General features: G+C 38.7%; 1 protein-coding gene across 34 annotated transcripts in view; it reads right to left on the bottom strand.

Moving 5' to 3' along the window:
* The window catches only part of SOX6 (SRY-box transcription factor 6), a 451,795-nt gene that overhangs the window by 73,377 nt on the left and 357,017 nt on the right, over positions 1 to 21,401 (bottom strand). For all 34 annotated transcript variants that reach the window (XM_043549526.1, XM_037899741.2, XM_037899724.2 and 31 more), the window contains 2 exons: positions 7,407 to 7,556; positions 3,228 to 3,408 (listed from right to left, as the gene is read on the bottom strand). In XM_043549526.1, the coding sequence (XP_043405461.1) occupies positions 3,228 to 3,408; positions 7,407 to 7,556 (331 nt within the window). The remainder of the gene's footprint in view (positions 1 to 3,227; positions 3,409 to 7,406; positions 7,557 to 21,401) is intronic.

Raw genomic sequence — 21,401 nt, 5'->3', positions numbered from 1 at the left:
GCATTAGATGGTTGAATTAACATGCAGTACTTACATATAAGAGTGGACCTTCTTTGTGCCATTACAAATGTGACTACTCAGTACACAACATAGCCCAGCAAACAAGCACTGACCTCAATGAGACCACTCATATGCTTAAAGTTAAGCAAGTGCTTAATACTTTGCTGGACCTTGACCCAAATGAGAAATCTTTGAAATGACAAGAGAGAAAAACAAATAGGAAGTAAGCTTGCTCAGTTGCCTATTGAAATATACATGTTTCTTTGTTAAGGGATAAATGTCACTCCCCGTACAGCGCTTTGAAATCCAGAAATTGCATACAGCAGTTAGTGTGTGGTGGTAGGCAAGTTATCACCTTAACAGGAGCTCAAAGCTGTGAATAACAGAGAAAAAATATTTCTTTTCTTTCTGTTACATGTAGTAGAGATTTAAAAAAAAAACCTTCAAGCATTAAACAAACTATCGTTCCTCCGTAAAAGGCATTTTATTGTAGGTAAAAATTAGTACTGTGGATAAGGCTTTCTAATTTTAGACCAAAAGACAGCAATTATTCAGTGACTGGTAGTTTTAGGCTGCTGTGGTGAAGCTTTAACTTGATCCACCTCTTGTTGCTGCATGTGAATGTACATTACACAATACAGAGATGTGTGTAAACACACACACACACACACACTACAGCTGGGAATTCTTGGGGAATCCTGCATGACAAGCAACAATGTCTGTCCTTTATTTAAATGTTCTAAGTTTGCTATGCTTGTGAACTTAATTACACTATATATATATATATATATATATATATATATATATATATATATATATATATATATATATATATATAAAATAAAATATATAAATGAGGCAATGTTAGAATTCTTCCACAGAAGAGAATTCCACTGACTTCAGTGAGAATTTTGTCTAAGTAAAGAATGCAAGATTTGATCCAACAGCACGTTGATTTAAAAAAATTAAAGGGTTAGCATCTCAGACTTTACCTTGAGTAAGGAATAATTGATTTAACACTGTAGCCTACACAAAGGTTTAGGGATTACACCATACTGGTTTTTAGCATAACTGAGGCGCTCCTCCCTAAAATAGTGTCACAATAGAACACAATCTATGTTCCCCGAGTAAAATTTTCAAAAGCTCCTTAAGTCACTTGCAGTATGTCTACCCTGCAAAAACAAACCAACCAACCAACCTGCGGCAGCAAATCTCAGTGCCCAGGTCTACACACTTGGGCTTGTGAGACTCCCACTAAGGCACTAAAAATAGTCATATAGATGTTCTGGCTCAGACTGGAGTTTGGACTTTGAATCCAGGGAGTGGGGTGTGCTTCAGACCCTGAGCTCCAGTCCAAGCTGGAATGTGTATGCAGCCATGTTTAGCACCGTAGTACGCCCCACAAGCCTGAGACAGTAGACGTGAGCTCTGAGACTAGCTGTCACAAGGTTTTGGGTTTTTTTCCCCCCAGTTTACACATACCCACAGGTGCCAAAGTCCCATTGGTTTTAAAAAAAAAATGGCCCCAAGTAATTTTGAAAATGGGACACAGGCTCCTAAGTCTGCTGAGAGAAACTGAACATTTTACCACATATCATCATAGCCCCGCTTCTACTTTTAGACTGGGGAAGAAAGCATACAACGTTTTTGTAGTTTAACTTTTAATTGAAAATATCCTCATCCTCTGCCACTTTTGTTCTCTAAAAATGCCATTAGTTGTCTGGCTTCAAACTTACCTGCTGTTCTATAGGGTTAGATACAACAATAGTAGGGCCACTTAGAAATAACACGACAGAAAGACCAAATGACATCTAGGAAGCTGCAGAAACTATATTTCAGGAAACATTCCCCATGGGATTGTGAAGTTGTCTGGAACACATCATAACTTTTACAAATTTGTTTATATTTTACAAGTGTATTTTACAAGTATATCTGAGGTATGGATTGTGAACAACCAGTTTGTTGTAAATATTCAGTCCACAGTTAACTTATGAGAATTCTGTTCCTTGACTGGATGATCTAACCTTTATAAACTACTTTCACCGAAAACAAAATTTTTCATTTGTGAATCTTGCATATGGGTCAAAAATTCCCTATCCACAAACATTTGAATGTACAAAACCTGGAAATATGAACATTTGTGAGCAACGAATAATAAAGAGATTTGAACTGTGTGAACAGAAACCCTCCTATCTTTCTACCATCAAAAAAAATGTCAGCATATTCAGATTAAGATCTTGGTGCAAGGATACTGCATATCTAGGACACCACTGGTTCATGGGATGCTGAAACTTTAAATGATGGAAGATTATATTTCTTTAGGAACACTATTCTGAGTAAAAAGAAAAGGAGTACTTGTGGCACCTTAGAGACTAACCAGTTTATTTGAGCATGAGCTTTCGTGAGCTACAGCTCACTTCATCGGATCCGATGAAGTGAGCTGTAGCTCATGAAAGCTCATGCTCAAATAAACTGGTTAGTCTCTAAGGTGCCACAAGTACTCCTTTTCTTTTTACGAATACAGACTAACACGGCTGTTACTCTGTATTCTGAGTAAGACTAACAGGCATATTCAGGCAAGGAAAAGCAAGTCAAGCTATCTACTTGCCTGAGCTTCTAGAACAGTTTACTTTAAATATACATGGGTCCGATCCTTGAAGATGCTCAGCACTCTGGCCCTAATCCTGCAAAGCACTTTAAGAACATGCTTAATTTAAAACACCTGAGTAATCCCATTGGATTAAGCTCATGTATGGGCCACCACGTTTTAAAATCCAAGTAAGGCACTCAAACTGGCTCTTGTATTCTTTCATATGCTCATTTGTTGCCCAATCCAGAAGCCACATTTGAAAATTGAGCCTTGTACCTATACACACAATTAAGTTTGGGAGGGGGGGAAATCTTCATCATTCACACAAAATTTCTATAATTACATATCCTTCTTGTACAGTATGCTTACGAGCTGTATTCCTGTAGGGATTTATTATATATGACTACTGCATGGAGTGAAAATCCTTAGCAATAAGAGTGATTAAACAACTTTCCTTGCTAATGTTTTCCTTGTTTTAACCAGAAAATATAGCCTCAAGTGTCTATTTAATTGTGTTCCTCCTTTTAAAAGCACTCATCATTCTCAAGGTGAGAATCTCACTCAGAAACCGCACCTCTTGGGAAAAGATTTCCCTTTTTGAAATCACCAGTTATTTCCCTTCCACTTGTGGGTTTACCTAAAGAGGATCCTCTTCCCAATGTCCCTCCAATAGGGCTCGGGATGCCACTTTTATTTGGCACATTCACTGGACTGGTTTTACTAGCTGGGAAGAGGCTCTGCGTCGGTGACGTCGGGGATTTGACAGGTTCAGCAGTTTTGGGTCGGGCTGAGAGATTCAGTGGCTGCGCTACTTCATCCTACAAGAGTTTAATGTAAATAATTATTAGAAAAAGACAAATGAAACACATTATCACTTAGTAAGACACAGTCATTTTACACCTCCGAGACAATGCCACATTCTCCTGCAATAATAACAAAAGAAGCTAATTATCTGCCTCCTTGAAGATTCAACGAAAGGAAACCTCATTAATTTCTCTGTGTTATGCTTCTATTTACATTAACTGTGTGGCTGGATCATTCTTTTTGCCAAATTAAAATTTGAATTAGCTCACATTACAGCTTAATTTCCTAATGTGTTTTCAGAGATCTAAATTAACCCAGGGCATTTACAAAGAATTATTTAAAATTTCCAGCAGCTCAGTAAGGCTTTTGTGCTGGTTCTGTTTGAAAAGTTCCTGGGACTATAAATAAGCTATGTTGTTAATTTTTTCATATATTAGAAATTAAACAAATATCACTGATCAAGGGAAATATTTAGAGCCCACTTTTACATTTTTGACCCATACACGGATAACGCTGCCATTTCTGCACACCTTTCACATATCTTTTTTGGGTGCACACTCTGCACGGGATATTAATCTACGCTCTCTTCCTATCATTAAAAAGGAAGTTTTGCAGAGAATGTAAATGCACTGCAATCATCTATGCACAGTATTCAGAACTTAAAATATATAACATTTTCTACAATTTCATTTTAAATATTTTATTATTCCACTGTCACATGTAATTTTGCCATATTTTATGTAGAATTAAATATTACATTTCATGTACATGAAACACAACATAGTGAAACATGAAACGCAACACAGTGGTCATTTTGTAATAATTTCTACCAAGTTTGAACACTATTGTGTCTGTATCTTTAATTTGCAGTATGCAAGCAACATGAAGATGGAGAAAATGCCTAAATGTGTAAATTTGGTATAGACATAGATAGCTCTGTAGCCAGATAACTGTGGAAGACATTCATACTCTTTGACATACATTTTGTGTCAGTGATATGAGAGAATGAGTCCAATTTTAACAAATGTCTAACTTTGGGAAGAGGGAGAATCTAAGTAAGTCATTTCTTTGATCAAGATCCACCATTCACATGGCCATCTTCTCCCCGTTCTTAGGGCATGTCCCCCTTGCTTAGCAGCCAGCAAGTCAGAGCATTCTAAAAACAGAATACTGATTTTCTGTAATTAAAATGAAAGAGCCAAATGAAGAGCTCTCTCATTTAAAATACACACAAAGCTAAAATATGCTGGATGTAAGGATACATAGTCTATATTTTAGAAGACAGCACTGAATACTATGAAGTTTAGAAATCTATGACAGAATACAATGATACACTGTTTTATCTCATTTTTCCCATTCTCCTTACTAGCAAGTAGTGATTCAGCAAAGTACATCTACTCATATATAACACATTCAATATGCCAGCATAACAAATAGGTGCTGATTTATAGTACCTTCACATCTCCAAAGTTAATATTATTTCTGTAAAATTGCAGGATATATTTTCTCCCCTAAATTAGTTGCTAATTGCAAACACAGTCCCTGACTTTGCAATGCAGGCAGACACATGTACCCGTGGAGAGCCCAACTGAAACCAATGGAGCTCTGCAGGAACGCAGGGGGCTGCCTGAGCAGACCCAACTGCACGTTCATGTGCTTTGTGGCCATGATACAGCAAGCTGTGTAACCCTGCAGAGCCCTGGTGACTTCAACAGGGTTCCATGTGGACCCAGGGCTCATCCTGGGTTAAGCTGCTTGCTGGTTGAAGGATTATGACCGTACGCACACAAAAGCTTATGCTAACATGCTCAATGGTCAAATAACTTTGTGACCAGTAGTAACGATCCTGTGACAAATGAAAATTCATTGCTTTTGCACACCTCCAGAATCTTTTTGTTTGTTCCTCCATATCAGACTTCATCATTGATTTGAAATAGCTGTAAGGTGGGAAAGCTTTCTGGACACTGATGTGAAATCCCAACATTATTTTTTGAAAACTTTGACTCCTATAAAATAATTCTATTAGCCCTATTAAATACCAGTGCATGTATGTTGTACCAACCGATGGCTAAACACAAAGAAGGAATGTACGGTTTATTAAGAAATGCATGACAGCTAAAACTGCTGTTCACTGTCTGGGTAACAGAATTCTCAAAGAGAGCACTCGAGCACTACTTTATTGGAGTGGCTTTAAATTATTCATTAATTTTTCTTTTATGATAACCCCGTCATACTTCTCTACATGAAAACCTTGGAATTAACCTCTAATATTTTCAATACAATAGTGTGCTTAATAAAATAAGTATAAAAAGATTTTTATTAACATATACTTGCAGTCCATTCAAGTAAAACTGTGTAGGGAAACCCCCAAGAATTTGCCTGTGGTCAAGTCAGTAATCGAACTCAGCTGGCCAACGAAACTGGAATGGTATTGGCTTTAGTTCAAGCAGATATGTGTTTACATTTAACCAGGGAAAATTTTGCTCATCCAGTAACGGTTTGGTTTGGTGTAGATCCATTTGGCTCATTCACTTACAAAATTACGTTTTCACATTAATGTACTCAATAGCATGTACTCAATCCTCTAAATCACTGGTGTTTGGTATCACTATACTATAGCAACTTTGCTTAAACATTTTGCCTCTACTTTTGGCTCCTTCTGCATCGACCTCTAGAAACTCAACGTATGTGGTAAATCTCATTAACGGCTCTGAAGAACAGCACTGGATTCTGAGAGGTGAAATATTAGACTAATATGTATCCACAGTTAAGTAAAGTGGACGCTTTGCTAAACAAATGCTGGATCTGTCCATAATGGAATAGTTTTTATTTATTAGTACTCTCAACATAGCACAAAAGTGTAGTGGAAATTTATCAGCTCAGGCAAAAATATCTACTCACCCACACTTTACCATGATGATTGATGATAATGAAAAAAACAATATTTTTACTCACCTGTCAAAAAGATAAAATAAAATAAAATAAAATAAAATTCTCACCCCAAAAGAGTAGAATCTTCCCAGCATGATTTGAGACATGATTGTGGGTCTATAGGATTTTTTGTTATTCTCAAGGAATGTTTTTTTTTTCCTGTGGAAAACCAGTTTGTGTCCTCCATAGTTCAGTTTAATGTCTTTATATTTGTCGTGCTAGCTAATCAAATCAATAGCATGTCCAAACATTTTCCCACAAACTAAGAGTTTTGTAGTTTGAAGCAATTTGTTTCTCAACCTGTTTGGCATCGTGAAATCCAATACAACCACAGCAAAACACAGCAATAAAGGCAACCCGGTACCACCCACAGGTACCAGCTGCAGCACAAAGTTGGAGGGGTGCATCATGTTCATTTCAAGCTGCTGCCAAGTGCCACGTTGTAGCTGCCTCGTTCCAAGCAACTGAGAATAAGCAGGCACAAGCATTCAGCAATGGCGCAAAACCGACAAGGAGCAGCCTCGTCGTCAGCAGCTGTGTGAAATCAACAAGAGGCAAATCAATCTGCAGTGACACAGTTTTTCTCCCTGGAGCCCTGATTTACATTTTTATTTTTATGTGGAGGCTTTTTCCAAAGTTGTGTAAAAGGCGCAGCCTGGGAGTTGTGAAATAATTAGAAGGGCTACGGTCCCTATGGCCCTCACGAAGTAAGTTAGCACCAGCTTTCTGAGGCATAGGTTGCATTTCGTGCCTTATTTGAAATCACGTAATAAAATAGATACTATTTATACACATTATCAAATTAAAAACTCATTCCTGAAGATACTGAATTTGAGGGATGAATTTTCAGTACTGGATATAGAGATGAAGGGGAATGCCTGATATTCTTGTTTCCAAGGAGTGAACACCTGCTCTTCCATTCTCCATGCTGACAGCATACCACTGAAGAGGAATATTTCATTTGGGAATGAGCTTTCATATGGTTGGACTTCCTACTGTTAAAATAAATATGTGGACGGTGTTGCACTGCTAATCGCACCACCTCTTTCAAATGCTAAAAAAAATTTCCATCGAAAAATACCTTCACTTGAGTTATAGGGCTGGTCCCTCGCTTTTCGTTTTTCATCCCAGTAGGTGAGAGTGCGCCTGTCGTGTTTGGTGCCTGGGGAGTAGAAGGCATCTTGGCTCCAGGAGAAACCTGCATGCTGGCCAGCTGAGCTGCATAGAGTTGCTGCAAGACAAGAAACAAGTATAGAATGCAACTGCAACTGCAACTGTCCTAAGACAGAGATGCGATAAATGTACATCATTCTATCGCCTTGCTGCTGCTTCCCTTTTTTCAGCACTTTCTTGTTTGAGGTTTTCCTGCTTGATACTTTAAAAAAATTAATAGATTTGCAAAATTCTCACCCAGGGAAAGTAACTATTTTTATTAGACAGACAGATAATATGTATTAATATATTAATCCATTGTCAACAATTATCATGTAAAGGGCAGACGGATAAATATTGTGCCCAGGCTGGTAAACAATCATCCCAATGTTGTAAGCCTGTTTACAAAAACAAAAAACAATCCCCATGAAAAATATGAAACAGGTCTTTACATAGCTGCATAGCAACTCTCCATCAACAGCAGAATTGTATTGGGAATTGAAGTTGGGATTAGTGTGCTACTGAAAAGCACTGCCATGTTTTCTCTTGATATTGTTTAATGGCAAAGTAGGCAATAGGTTATATATTTCCACCCTGATGCAGTCTAACTCCCATTAACACCAATGAGAAGTAGTGGTGTAAATCCCTGCTCATAAAGATGAGGACACAAATACACCCTTAAATATTATCATAGAATTTACACACAACTTCCTCCATTTTTCAGAAGTTTAAGTGAAAAAGATGTGCATTAAAGTCAAATATTCCTAGCATTATGAAGTGTTTACTGAACCAAAAACAAACAGGTTTTAGTTTCCTTCTAATGGCCACCTTTAATCCCTCACCTTGAATTAGCAGTAGCAATAATCCTTCTACCATAAACAGGGGAGGATCCTAATCCCTCTTCCACACATAAATCTGTATAAACTTTGCCTTATTAGTGAAAAAAAAAACAGGTGGTTTGTGTGTAATTTCCAACATTACTATCATTCAGATGGACAAATAAAAAAAATTACAGTAATCAAAAGCAGACCTTTCAGCACATGTAATTAAATGAAAGCTTAATAAAGAATAATTTGCAAGAGCCAGATGTGCTTATGTCATAATTGTTGCTTTCTTTGGAACAATTTTTCTAATATAACAAGCCTCTAAAGAAATGAAAGTTACACAATACTATGTGCTCAATGACTCAGTGGCTAGACAAATGCATGCAGAAGGGTCAGAGTCAGAACTCTGGGTGCTTAATGAAAAATTTGACTTTTTTATTTGTTTGTTTGTTTCCCTAAGCCTCCACTACATCCCATCCCTTCAAAATGCCAGGCACAGTCTCCACATGGACAAGAGAGGAGCCTTCTGAAATCAGATACATTTAAATATTTAGGTTGAAGTACTGTCTTTTTTCCTCTGCTAGCACTCTAATTTCCCAGTTTTCTGTTCTGCACTGAATAATGAAAATGAAGAATTGTATATAGTAGTAAATGTTCTGCTCTACTGCTGGGATCTTATCAGCTCCCCTTGGCAATGGCATATAAACTAACATCATGTTCTTAGGGTCATTCTTTGTTAGTTTAATAGACTACATTACTATTTGATAGTAAAAAGGCACATTTTCAAATTTCTTGAAGCCTGAACAGTTTCAGCTCAGGATAAATTAGATACTGTATAGTGGAACTGATGACAGAACAAACAAAAATACATCTTTAGGAACAAGCTGATTGTAACAGGGATGTTTGGAGTTTAGTGCTTTTCTCTGTCTACTACAGAGCTGTCAATACTGCGAGTTAGCCACAAGAGCATTCATAACTACAATGGCAGTACAGACAGCATGCTTCAGAGCCAAAAGATGGCTCATCCAGATTCTGCTTAAAGTAGCCTAGAAGTTCTACACCGGATATTGCAATTTTAAGGTCTGGGAAGGAATTTTCCTCCAGTTGCTCACTGACTTTAACACCAACGTTTTTTTTGGGGGGAGGGTTGCCTTCCTCTTGAGCATGTTGTGAGGGTGAGAAGGCTGGATGAAAGTTACTCTCCTCACATCAACAGAGACTTTCATACAGGATGAAGGCAGCAGTGTGAACAGTGATATTGCAGCACTTTCAGTTTGTAGCCCAGTGGATAATCATTGATAGAGATGTATTTGTTGCATCCTCAGGGCAGAGCAGAAGTTCTTGCAGTAGAAGTCTTGGCCTAATGTCTCATGTCTCTGAGTATACAGAAGCAAGTCTGATTTTCTAGTGAGAAGAGGACTAATTCGTAATTTGTAACTTAGCAACTGCTCCTCAATGGGGGCTGGGCACTGAACTTCCCCCAAGTCTTCAAGGATGAGCAAAGATAGTAACAAGGATTATAGGCCACTAGGTGACTGTATGGGAAATTGCTTGAGTGGAGGTCTGCTAATGTTAAAAATTTAATAAAGTTGCCTTTATACTGTAGTATACTTTATACAATACACTGTGTTGACAATTTTATGGTGCTAAGTCATATGTCTGGAATTGTTTTACCTGTCAGTGTTGTAAACTTGTCCTAAGCATAACAAAAATAAAAAGGCATTGTATATATGAACTTTTTGGTTTGGTACATGCAAGACCAAGTTTTTCCAGAAATAGAGGCAGAGCTCGAAACCACAAAAATTCACCCTGGTGCCTTTGTCATTTGGGCAGAAAAGTTGGGTAACTACACATAAATACCTGCATGTCTGAGGGATTAGGCAATCTGAATTAATATGTGCAAATAATAGATCTGTTGGTGCAAACAGATCTTTTTGCAAACATAATTGTACATTCCCCTTTGAAAATATGGCCTTAAATGGCAATCTAGGAGTGTACATAGAGTAGATCGGGCAATAAAGAGTTTATAAGGAACTTCAAGAAAAAAAATGTGAAGGGAAAATGAATGTAGGCTGTTAGATTTTAACGTTCTGGAGTGAAAGTTTCTAAAGAAATCTTTCAATTGAAATGCTAACTTGTTAGCTATTGACTAATGACTATAAAAATTTATTAACCTACCCCAAAATCATGAATTTTAAGATGTATTAGTCAGCCACCGCAGTAACTAATGAGTCACAGCAATTCTTTTCAGTCCGGTTACTTATAAATTTAAAGCAACTCTAAATATTACTGCATCCTTTTTACGTTAGCACATAAAACGATAGTTATTTACATAGCTGGAGTGAGAATATTATAAGAGCAACTTAAACATTGAAAGGTTGTATGGTAACACCCATTGTTTCATGTTCCCTGTGTATATTCCACTGCATGCATCCGATGAAGTGAGCTGTAGCTCACGGAAGCTTATGCTCAAATAAATTTGTTAGTCTCTAAGATGCCACAAGTCCTCCTTTTCTTTTTTCAAACATTGAATCATACCCTCTTTTCAACCTCTCTCTATTACTTCCAAAACCTAACAGTTTAAAAACTGCCGATTTACAAAATAAGACTCTTGATTACATGCTCTACTAGTGGGTTCAGATTCATCAAGTACTCAAGACCCAGTTTGTATCATACATTTAATAGCCCAGATTCAAACCAAAGTCAAAATATTCAAAAACGGGTACCTATAGTTAGGTTCCTAAAATCCTAATAGGCCCTTTAAATATAGGTGAGCCCAATTTTCAAAAGTGCTGAGCACACAGCAGCTCCTTTTGAAGTCAGCGGGAGCTGCTGGGTGCTTAGCACTTTTAAAAATCAGAATTTTTATAAACTGGTTAAGGCTCCAAAATCCATATTCAGGTCCCTAAGCATGGAGCTCTGGCTATATCTTAAAGCTACATCCAGGAAGCAGTAACAGTACCAACCCTGCTTTGGAAAGCACCCCTACAGGGTTTTCTACTACCAACTTGAGTGAAATTGGCCTATATTTCTAAGCATTAAAACTGAGTTACGTAATACAATTGTGGTTACTCCCTGCTTTATTAAACAGAAACTACCTAGTGCACTGAATATTTCTATTTTAATTTCATTAATATTGTGAAAAACTTTACGCATATCCAAACATTACCTGCAATAAATCAATCGGATGATAATACTGAGCTCTTCTGCAGTGCGTTTCATCCAAGGATCTTGAAGGATTTCAAAAGCATCCACTAACTAAGCCTCACAACCCCTTTGTGAGATACATAAATAACAGGCAAAGATCACTATGCCCAACACCAAAATATAGACATGTCTGGGTGGAATGTAAGGTGCTTAGGCCTACTCAGTTCCTTCACTAGTAGTATGCTCTAGTGACTAGCCATACAAGAACTCTCTCATTAATGCAGGCTTCCCTATACCCCTCATCACTTTTCACCTTGCACTTATACACACAACACCCTTCACTGGCACTCTACTATGCCAATATGAGCAAATCACATAACCTTTCTGTGTCTTAGATTTCCTCCATCTTTAAAACTAGAATGATGATGCCTACCTCATATTGTAGTGCTTTCAGGCTAAATGAATGCAAAGAGCTTTGAGAGTCACAGATTGTAGGTGCTATAGAAGTACAAAGTAGTGTTGTTGTCATTATCTTCATTATCATCAAGCTTTGTTGTTTCACTTATCTGGTGTGGGTGTGTGTGTAACAGAGTTTTGATAGGCAGACAGAATATGTTTTTACACACATATAGTCTTAAGTCTGATATCACTGAAAGGCCTCATGACTGGCATATGTTTCAAGAAGGTATTTGAATGAAGAGAAGGTGCTCAACTGCTGCATTTGAGGTAGGATGTTGCTTCAGGCATAACAGAGCAGTGTGGAAATAGGCACAAATGAGAGAGTGGGAAGAGATGGAGAGCGCAATTAAACTTGTATGGAGCCAAACTATGGGTTTGAGAGGGAAAGTAAGAGGAAATGAGATTAGACATACAAGCCAGAGCAGATTTGTGTAGAACCTTAAATGTCTGGACTAGAAGCTTTAAGTTTAATGCTGATGATGAAGAGGAACCAGGTCACAATGGTCCAAGTGCTGGAAGAGAAAAATAATTTTTGTGGCAGAATTTCAAAGATACCGAAGCAAAGCAAGATAAGATGCAGGGAGGTCAGAGGAAGGCAGTCACCTTTCCCAAGGTGAGAGAGAATCAAAACACAAATGAGGGTTGTAAAGGTCAGATGGAGTGGAAAAGATAGATTTGAGAAATATTCAGAGCCAGCGGGATTCAGCTGGATGCGTGGGAAAGAAGGAAGAAGTGTTTCTAAAAACATATAGCTTTCTACTCTCTTGTACAAGAAGATTCACAAAGTAAATGAAAATATCCATCCCTTCCCATGTATTTGTACAGTGCAATATCTCCTAAGGTGTGAGAAGTATTTTGGGGTCTGAACAAAAATAAGAAATTCTAAGCTTGCTGCTTAACTTTAATGTCTTCTCTTAATAAAAACATAAATCCTATTATATATCTACAAGGAATATGTTTGCTACAGTTAAAAACAATAAAACTATAGAGCCTCAATTGAGGAACGTTATTTGTCAGAGTTCTAAATAAACTGTGCAATACTGTAATATCTTATTTACAGAGATGAAAGTTCAGCCTTTGAGACAATGAGTAATTCAGTTTCAGAAGGAAAAAATTCTGTAGGGATGACTGCAAATGCATTATGGCACTTGATGTGGTTGTTTTTTCTTATATAGTGCATTTAGCTGGTAGTGTTGCAGAGCTATAACTCCAGAATTTTCCTCCGGGATGTACACCATACATTCATAATATAACATAATAACTCTCTAATCACAAAGACAGGACTTATAAAGCCTAGCTACAACAGCAACTTCTTCAACACAATACCAGTGCACTGTTCAGCAAAAAAAAAAAAAAAAAAATCTCTGATGGACTCATTTTTTTATTATTATTTATTTTTGCCGTGGCATCCAAAAGGTGCTAGGTGCTGTACAGATACAATGAAAGACAGAATCCCTGCTCCAAACAGTGTTATTTCTATTGGAAGGAAAAAATGAGTTGTGCTTAAATCACTGGATTGGGTCTCAGAAAGTATGGGGTCAATTTCCCAGTTCAACCACCTGTGTGACCTTGGGCAATTCACTTAGGGCAAACTTTTCAAAAGCATCTTAGTGACTTAGGAGCCTAAGTCTGATTTTCAAAAGTGTCTTGGGCACTTAGACTCGAAGTCCCACAATTGAAAAAGGTTACCCATTATCCCTCTGTGCCTCAGTAAAATAGGGATACTCTGTAAAATTGAAATAATAATACTTCCTATCTTTGTCTGCCTTTTTTATTTAGACTGGTAGGTTCTTTGGGTCAGGAGTGTCTTTTACTCTGGGTATGTACATTGCCTTGCACAATGGGGCCCTGATCTCAGCTGGGACCTCTCAGCTCTACTGTAATACTATAATTAATGAGAAATGGGAAAGAGGTTAGCTATGTAAACAAAGACTATCACAAGGTTATTTTACTTGTTTGTTTATAACAAGCTGCCTTTGTCTAGAGCAGGGGTCTCAAACACGCGGGCTGCGGGCCGCGGGCCATTTTCTGCAGCCCGCCAGCTCCCCGCCCCCCCCAGCATTTACCTAGACTGGCTCTGGCCCGGCACGCACCGGGGGCAGGGCAGGCTCCCTGCCTGTCTGCCCTGCCCCCGCGTCGCTCCAGGAAGTGGCCTGCCCCTCGTGCACGCTGGGCCGGAGCCGCCCCCCAAACCCCTCCTGCAGCCAAACCCCCTGCCCTGAGCCCCCTGCTGCACACTGCACCCCTCCTGCACCCCCTCACGGGGCCTCATGGAAGGGGTGGAGTGGGGGCAAGGCCGGGCAGCGGAGTGGGGTGGTCAGTGGTGCGGCCTTCGGGCCAATGTACTTGTCCTCGTGGTCATTTGAGTTTGAGACCCCTGGTCTAGAGAGATTTGCATAGCGTTTTGTCCCCAAATAAACTAAAATACAGAGTCCTTAGAGTCAAAGGTGAGCTTAAGGAAAATGGTATCCAGAGATACAAGCTAGCCCAAGAAACCAATTAGCACATAACCATGTGACAAACCCAGAGGCAACTCCAAAGGTCCTATGCTACTGCCTGTGGAGTCTGCCAAGGAATCAGATGCTGTCACTAGAAAAATATCTTCCACAGCTCTGCATCTGGGCCTGTGACTTCCTTCCGTCGAAAAGGAGGAGGAAAGGTGCATCTATAATTGCTTACATTGATTATTTGATTAAAAAAATCTCAGCGCTTGAAAAAGCAAAGCATTTTTTGTGTGAAAACATCTCCTAAAAAGAAAGAGAGAAATATGTTTTATTTTAAAAGTACATGTTTTCTTTCATTTTACAGTCCATTTGCACAGATGTTACCTATTAGAACTGTAGATACTATAAATGTGTGTGTTTATATAGTAAGTTAAATATGAGTTAAATATGGTTGTACAGGTGTAAGTGAGAGCAGAATGTGGCCCACACTATTTGTACTCTTATAAAACGCACAAGGGATGTAAATGAACAACATTTTGATTCATTAACATATTATTTATTACATTTAGCTCAGAAAATCCCACTAAACCTAAAAATTTGGTTGTGGCTTCACTGAAATACAATTTTAAAATATAAAGTACCCACAAGTATAGGACTTCACTTTAACTCATATGCTTATTATATACAGTAACCAATGAGTATTTGACTTTAATTAGGTGTATAACTGAAGTGGCACTGATTGCAGCACATATATAGAAAGGTGGAGTTGCAGTTAGGAAAAATGTTTAAAATGATAAATGTTAAAACAATAGGTAAGAGCATACTTCAAAGGTTTAATTTGTCTAAAACCTATCAATTTCCTATATCACAGCCATATGCTTCCTTTTAAAAAATATGTCCTTGATTTTCTTTCTTTTGCTGTTTTTGTGGGGAGTTAACCCTACCTACCCCTTTTAATATCTACAGTGGGGACTGAGAGATTGGACCATTCTGATTTTACAGATCCAGCACTGCACAAACAAAGAGTTTGCATGGTGTAGTATATAACTTACTGCTACACCACTTCTCACAATACTGCGCCAAACACCTTTGAAAAAAGGCCTTTAGGTGAAACACAAGCCGACAGCCAATGAATTATTGTGACTAATGTCATCATAACAAAGGCTGTTGCGCAGATTATTAATGAGTTTGCTGGCTAATGTGCTTGCAAATTTATTACAGCCTGCCATTTGCAAACAAACTAACTGCCTTTGTGAGAATACAAATGATACATTTCATGTTCATGGATGGAGTCTGAGGACTTCTTTTTTCTCCTATGTTTCTATTTGTGCACCTTCTCTGAACACAACAGTTTACTGAAGTCACAATTGGAAAAATTGCCATCTACTGGATTAAGAAGTTAATGAATACTAGTTATTCATATTCATGCACTTTTTTCTTTTCTATAGATACCAGTAGGATTGGGTGTGTTTTAATCTTTGTGACTGCTACTCAACATATGGCATAGCAACAGTCTCCTATGGTTCTCAAAGTTATTCAATGCATCGCTTCTTAGGAGAACATATAAATCTGATTTACTATTTCCATCAAGCTGCAATGCAACATGTACTTAGACCTCACTACCATTCCACCAGCTTTTTTTACCGACTACATTCCCTTTACTACTCTGAACAAAAAATACCCTCAGAGCTTCCAAACCCCTGCTGCGGACAATGGTCAACCTGTATTAAATTAAAACAAAAATGTAAATATTTTAGATATTGTAGTTTCTATTGTTTTAATACTGCAGAGTCAATGTCCCCTCATGTAAAATAACAGCTTTACTTTGTTAAAAGGACCTGACTTTAAGTGGACCATGGAATATTTAGGTCTCTTTGTAGTCCTTTGAAGGAGTTATCTTATGTTTTTATGCCCATCATAGGTCAAAGGTTCAAATCAGCACTTCTTTCTGTCACTCCTTATATATTTTACTATAATTTACAGCTCAGCAAGAGGACTCATAAAACAAAAGTGTCTATTTTACTTCAGCAACTAATTCTAGCTAATCAAAGCTTTCCAGCAAAACAACCCAGCATGAAACTCTGCATGGAAAATATGCAGAGAACAAAGCATTTTGTCAAATAACACATCTCATGATGTAAACACATAAGTCTCTTATAGGAAATTTTATCACTTCCACATTATCGGCACACAAAAGAAGCATTCTTGTCGCAGTCCTGGTGCGACTGTGGAGCCATCGTCATTGGAAACAAGAGCCTGATTAGGTTCCCACACAGATATGAATAGACTTTCCTTTTTTAGTGTAATGCTGCCTTTCTTATTTCTTAAACAGACTGGTAATTGTGACCAGAAAGACACTGAATTGTGTTTGGACGACATTTTTTTCTTCATATTTTTTTTTTTAGCTACCCAGTGACACCAATTATTCCATATGGTTGTCCTCTTCTGGAAAGTCTGAGTTAATCCACAGCTGTGAAGATGAAGAAGGACCCAGCAGGCTCAAACTCTTTCAGATCTCTTGTCTGCTAATAAAGTCCACAGCCTGCTGGACAGATGTTTAAGAGGATCTGTTAAATAAGTCAGAGACAAAGATCCTGACCTCTACTGGGGAAAATTTTATTATTCCGGAAAGGGGCATAATTGCAACGCATTAACAATTAGCTGCACCCTATCTATTCTTTATGGTTTTTGATTTCTTGCCTCGGCTTTTGGAAGAAACAGACTACTGCTACTTGTTCAGAGAACAGTAATATAATGGGGCCTGATGCAAATATTAGTGACTGGATTATCACATTGCCAGGCATTCTGAAGAAATGATATAATTCTTTGTCTTTGATTCATTTTTGAATACTCTGATTCACATATTTTGTATCATTGCAATATATATGTATGGTTTCATTTGTCACAGTATGTATTTCTACTGAAAGAGCCCTAATTAATAATGCCAGCTACAGTGCATCAATTTTAAAGTTTAGTGTAATGGGAAATGTAAACTAAAGATCAAATTAGCATTTGACTAATTTTTCTTTAAATGGCATTAACATTGCTTGTATTTAAATTAAGGCAGTTACAGCAAATATACTTCTGTCCAAAAACTACAGCTGCTGTGATGGAATATAATGTGGAGTGAAAAACTAGTAGGCATTCTGCAATAATATCCATTTATTTAAGTACCAATTAACTTCTGACTGTCTGTCCTTGTGCTCCTCACCACGGCATGGCAGAGCATAGGCACCAAAGCCCAAAGCCCACTCTGATTATACTGGTGTAAATTTGGAGTAACTCCACTGAATTCAAATGTAACTGCAGCAGTGTAACTGAGAGCTGAATTTGCCTCCAGGCATGTGTGCACTAAGGTGCTCTTAAGATCATTTCCATTTTGTTGGGTTTTCTATTGTACATCTTATTCTTTTGACCTCTTCCTGCTTTGAAGGAATGGTGCAGAAACTGCCCTACATGCATAAGTACAGAGAGCTCTCACTTGAGCATCATTTCTGGGACTTAAACTCCTTAAGTACCAAATGACTTTGGAATGATTAAATTATGACAATTAAATACAATCTCTTAGAAACTGCCTGTTCACAACCAGTTTACGGTAAACTCTGAGAGCAAAGCCAAGAAAGCGTACTTAGCGCTCATATAAACTATCAATAGCTGCCAGTGGCTAAGACAATCAACACAATTAGGCACCTGGCAGTTGCCTCCTTAATACTGTATTTGTTTCCCCTTAGGGAAGTAAAACAGTTGGTTTATTAGCTTTACTGCACCTCAACAAATTTCTAGGGTATGTCATCCCATCACCTTATAAGACTGCTTGATATATTTAATGAAACAGCATCAAAATTGCAATACAAAGATTTACTTCCTGCAAAATAAGAATTTAAATGTATACTGAAAATTTAAAACAGCCGAAGTTCAAACAGCACAATTAGTGCTCTCCTACCACTCGAGAGTATAAATAATGTTGATTCTACTGAAAGAGAATAACTATTCAAGTCACAAGTGCCCAAGTCTGTGATATTTAAATCAGATTTCCCTTTTCTTCTGATGTGACTGAGTCAAAGATCTAACCTTGTAATATGTAGGTACTGCCACTAAGGTCCCCAGAGAAAAAACTACATTTCTGCCATGTCAGGAAAGAACAAAGGGCAGGCCAAAAGCTGACCAGGGGAACAAAGTAACAGCTAGGAAAAAAGCCTTTCTGCTCTGCCCACACTCTGAGGAGCAATTCCCTTGTGAAGCCACTGATGGAGGGTGAGGCAAAAAAACCTCACTGACTTGCGGCTGTGTCTCACCTCATTTCACTCATTTTTTTTTTTCAAACAGACTGAATGTTGCTCTGCCGAGAATATGATGCTAAGCCACTTTTCCTGTAGAGTTTTTAAACTGGGCCTCTGAGAAAGGGTTTGATACAATTCAATGACTGAAGTAATACCTTTGTCCATCTGAGCATTAAATGGCCCATTGAAATACAGCTTAGTTAGAAAGAATTTCAGTAAATGGTACTTTCTAATTTATTTTTTCCCTCTCCCAACAGATTACAGCCTGGCTCTGAAAATGCAGCTCAGCCACTTTTCGTTGCCCCTCAGGTCAGCCCTTTAGCCACTGTTAATTAAATATGACCCCCCTTACAATACTAGAGGTTAAACGAGAGCAACAAATTGTTCTTCAGTATATTACCTGATGTGCTACAAAAAGTTGTACTCTGTTTATGGGCCCTGTTTTAAATAGTCTTAACAATGAAAATAATATGAGGAGAAGAAAGACCATGCAACTGCTCTTTTCTCTGGCAGCTAGTAATCACAAAACATTAAACACCTATTTCCATGCAATACACTGTGCCCATTGTGTTTAAATAACACACATCATAAAGGAAAGTGCTGCAGCAGACAGTTCAGCTTCTAGGAGCACATGCAGCACAAATTTTCAACTTGATAAAGTGACACTATAAATAATCAATGCATAAGTCAGACAGCTTCCATATCTAATATTCTTCCCTGCAGCTACTAGAAGTTTACACTTTTTGTCTCCGGGAGGCATGAACATTATTTCATGTCATGAGTCATATTTTGCTGTCTGTTCCATACAATTTGACTATACCATGAAATTGGAAAGTAGCTGAAATTGTCTTTTTCATCCTAATGATTTTAAATGAGAAAAGCAGGTTTTTCTGGAAGCTGTTTGTTTACTGCTTTGTACAAAGTTGACTGAAGTATCCATAGCTATTTGAATATTACATTATTTGAAAGAAAGCTTTTTAACACATGGTAATTAGTCTTGTCTCTATGAGCACGACTCTACTGTAAATACTCCTCCTTGACTATCCTTTTGTCCCAAGATTCCTTGGAAGAAAGCAACCAAGCGATAATTCAGCATTATTGCTGCTTCAGTGCACTAATCGCTTAAAGAGCAGCTAAGACCCTATGCTCACTGCCACAAGGCTCCTACAGCCTCCTGGCCTAAGGCAGGCTTTGTGACCCAGCAGCATCCAGATGTCAAGAGGAATATCCAGGTCCTAATGCAGCATGCCGTTCCTTTCCAGTATGGTCTAAACATCTGTTTCATCTGCTGCCATACAACCTGCTGAATACACTGAGACGGCAGTCTGAACTAGGGAATAGAAATAGAGTGGAACTGAAATACTGAAATTGCCCAGCTCCATGTGGGTTTCACTAAAGTACCTGCAGGTAATGTAAATGCTTGGTACCCAAAAACCTGGATTTGACCATTCACTATACCAACTGTAATAACCTGGAAAAAATCCTAGCCAAATAGTACAGGGGAGGAAACACGAGAGAGTGAGCAAGCCTTTACATACTGTAAATTCCACAGTGGTCACCGCTTTTTCTCATAGTGAGCAAATGTCATAACTCCTTGATTAACTTGCCTTGTTAATTTTCCCTTCTTTGATGGTGTGAACAGAGCGGGGGAAAGCCAAAGGTATACACAGTATGTAAATTGGTTGTGAAGGTTATGATTACTGCTCTGTATCCAAAATACATAAAAGCTAAGGTTAACACATGCTTCTATTAAGTATTTATGATTCCTTGCAGATAATGGCTCAAGAGTTTTAAATATCACTGAGCATCTTTTTATCTAAAAGATAATAATTAAAATAGAAAGATGATCATGGGACATGACAAAAGGAGCGAGCATTTTAGGTGATCTGTCTCAGCCCTTCCACTAACTCAGGGAGTTGCACAAAATGAGTGCACCACAGCTAAGCTGGGTCAGAGTTTGTCTGGGGCTTACCAGGGAAGGACAGCTCTGCTTTATGGTGGGGGGAGGGAGAGGGAGAGAGGACAGAAACTGCTGTAGAAAAGGTGCTCGGTGGCCAGCTTTGAAGCAATGACTCACCCCCGCCACCCCAGGAATGTGAGGTGCAAAGGGCATAAAGGTACGAAACCTGGTTGGGGCAAGTCTCTTTGTTCCACACAGCGAGTAAGCCAGCACCCATCCTCCCTCCCCTAGTGGAGGCAAATGGCAGGATGGGTTAGGACCTGCTGTGGGCTTTATGCTAGTCACTCCTTTTAAATGGGGGCTGGGAAGGAATTTTCCCGCACTACCTGAACTGGCTTCGGTGCAGTGAGGTTTTTTCGCCTTCCCCACAGCGGGTGTGAGGGAGGACCTTTCCTGGTGAGAAGAAAAGGTGGTAGGCCACATGCCGCAACTTATTTTGTAAGGTTGGGTGGATGTCCAGTGCAGGTACACCATAGGGAAGGCAGCCAGTGACCAGATAAATGGCCTGGTAAAGGACTTAAAAGGAGGTACTGGATAAAGGAACAGAATGGGGAAGGGGGTTGGGGACTCCCCTGATTGGTACGGTAGGGAGCCAAACCCTCCCCCGCCCCTTCTCATAGCCCTCCTTAGCCCTCTTACGAGGGTGGTGGATGGTAAGGTCCAAGCCAAGCCATAGGTCAGCTGGGGGACCTGGATGGAAACAAAAGGGCGGGAGTGAAGCCCCAGAGAATTGATTTGAATAAGCATGGATTAAATAAAGGGGGCCTGGTGGAAGCCCCAGAGAATTGATTTGAATAAGCATGGATTTGC

Source organism: Chelonia mydas, chromosome 6 (assembly GCF_015237465.2).
Source record: "Chelonia mydas isolate rCheMyd1 chromosome 6, rCheMyd1.pri.v2, whole genome shotgun sequence".
NCBI classification, from domain to species: domain Eukaryota; kingdom Metazoa; phylum Chordata; order Testudines; family Cheloniidae; genus Chelonia; species Chelonia mydas.
The sequence above is the reverse complement of the archived record's forward strand: the minus strand, read 5'-3'. Positions and strand labels throughout refer to the sequence as shown.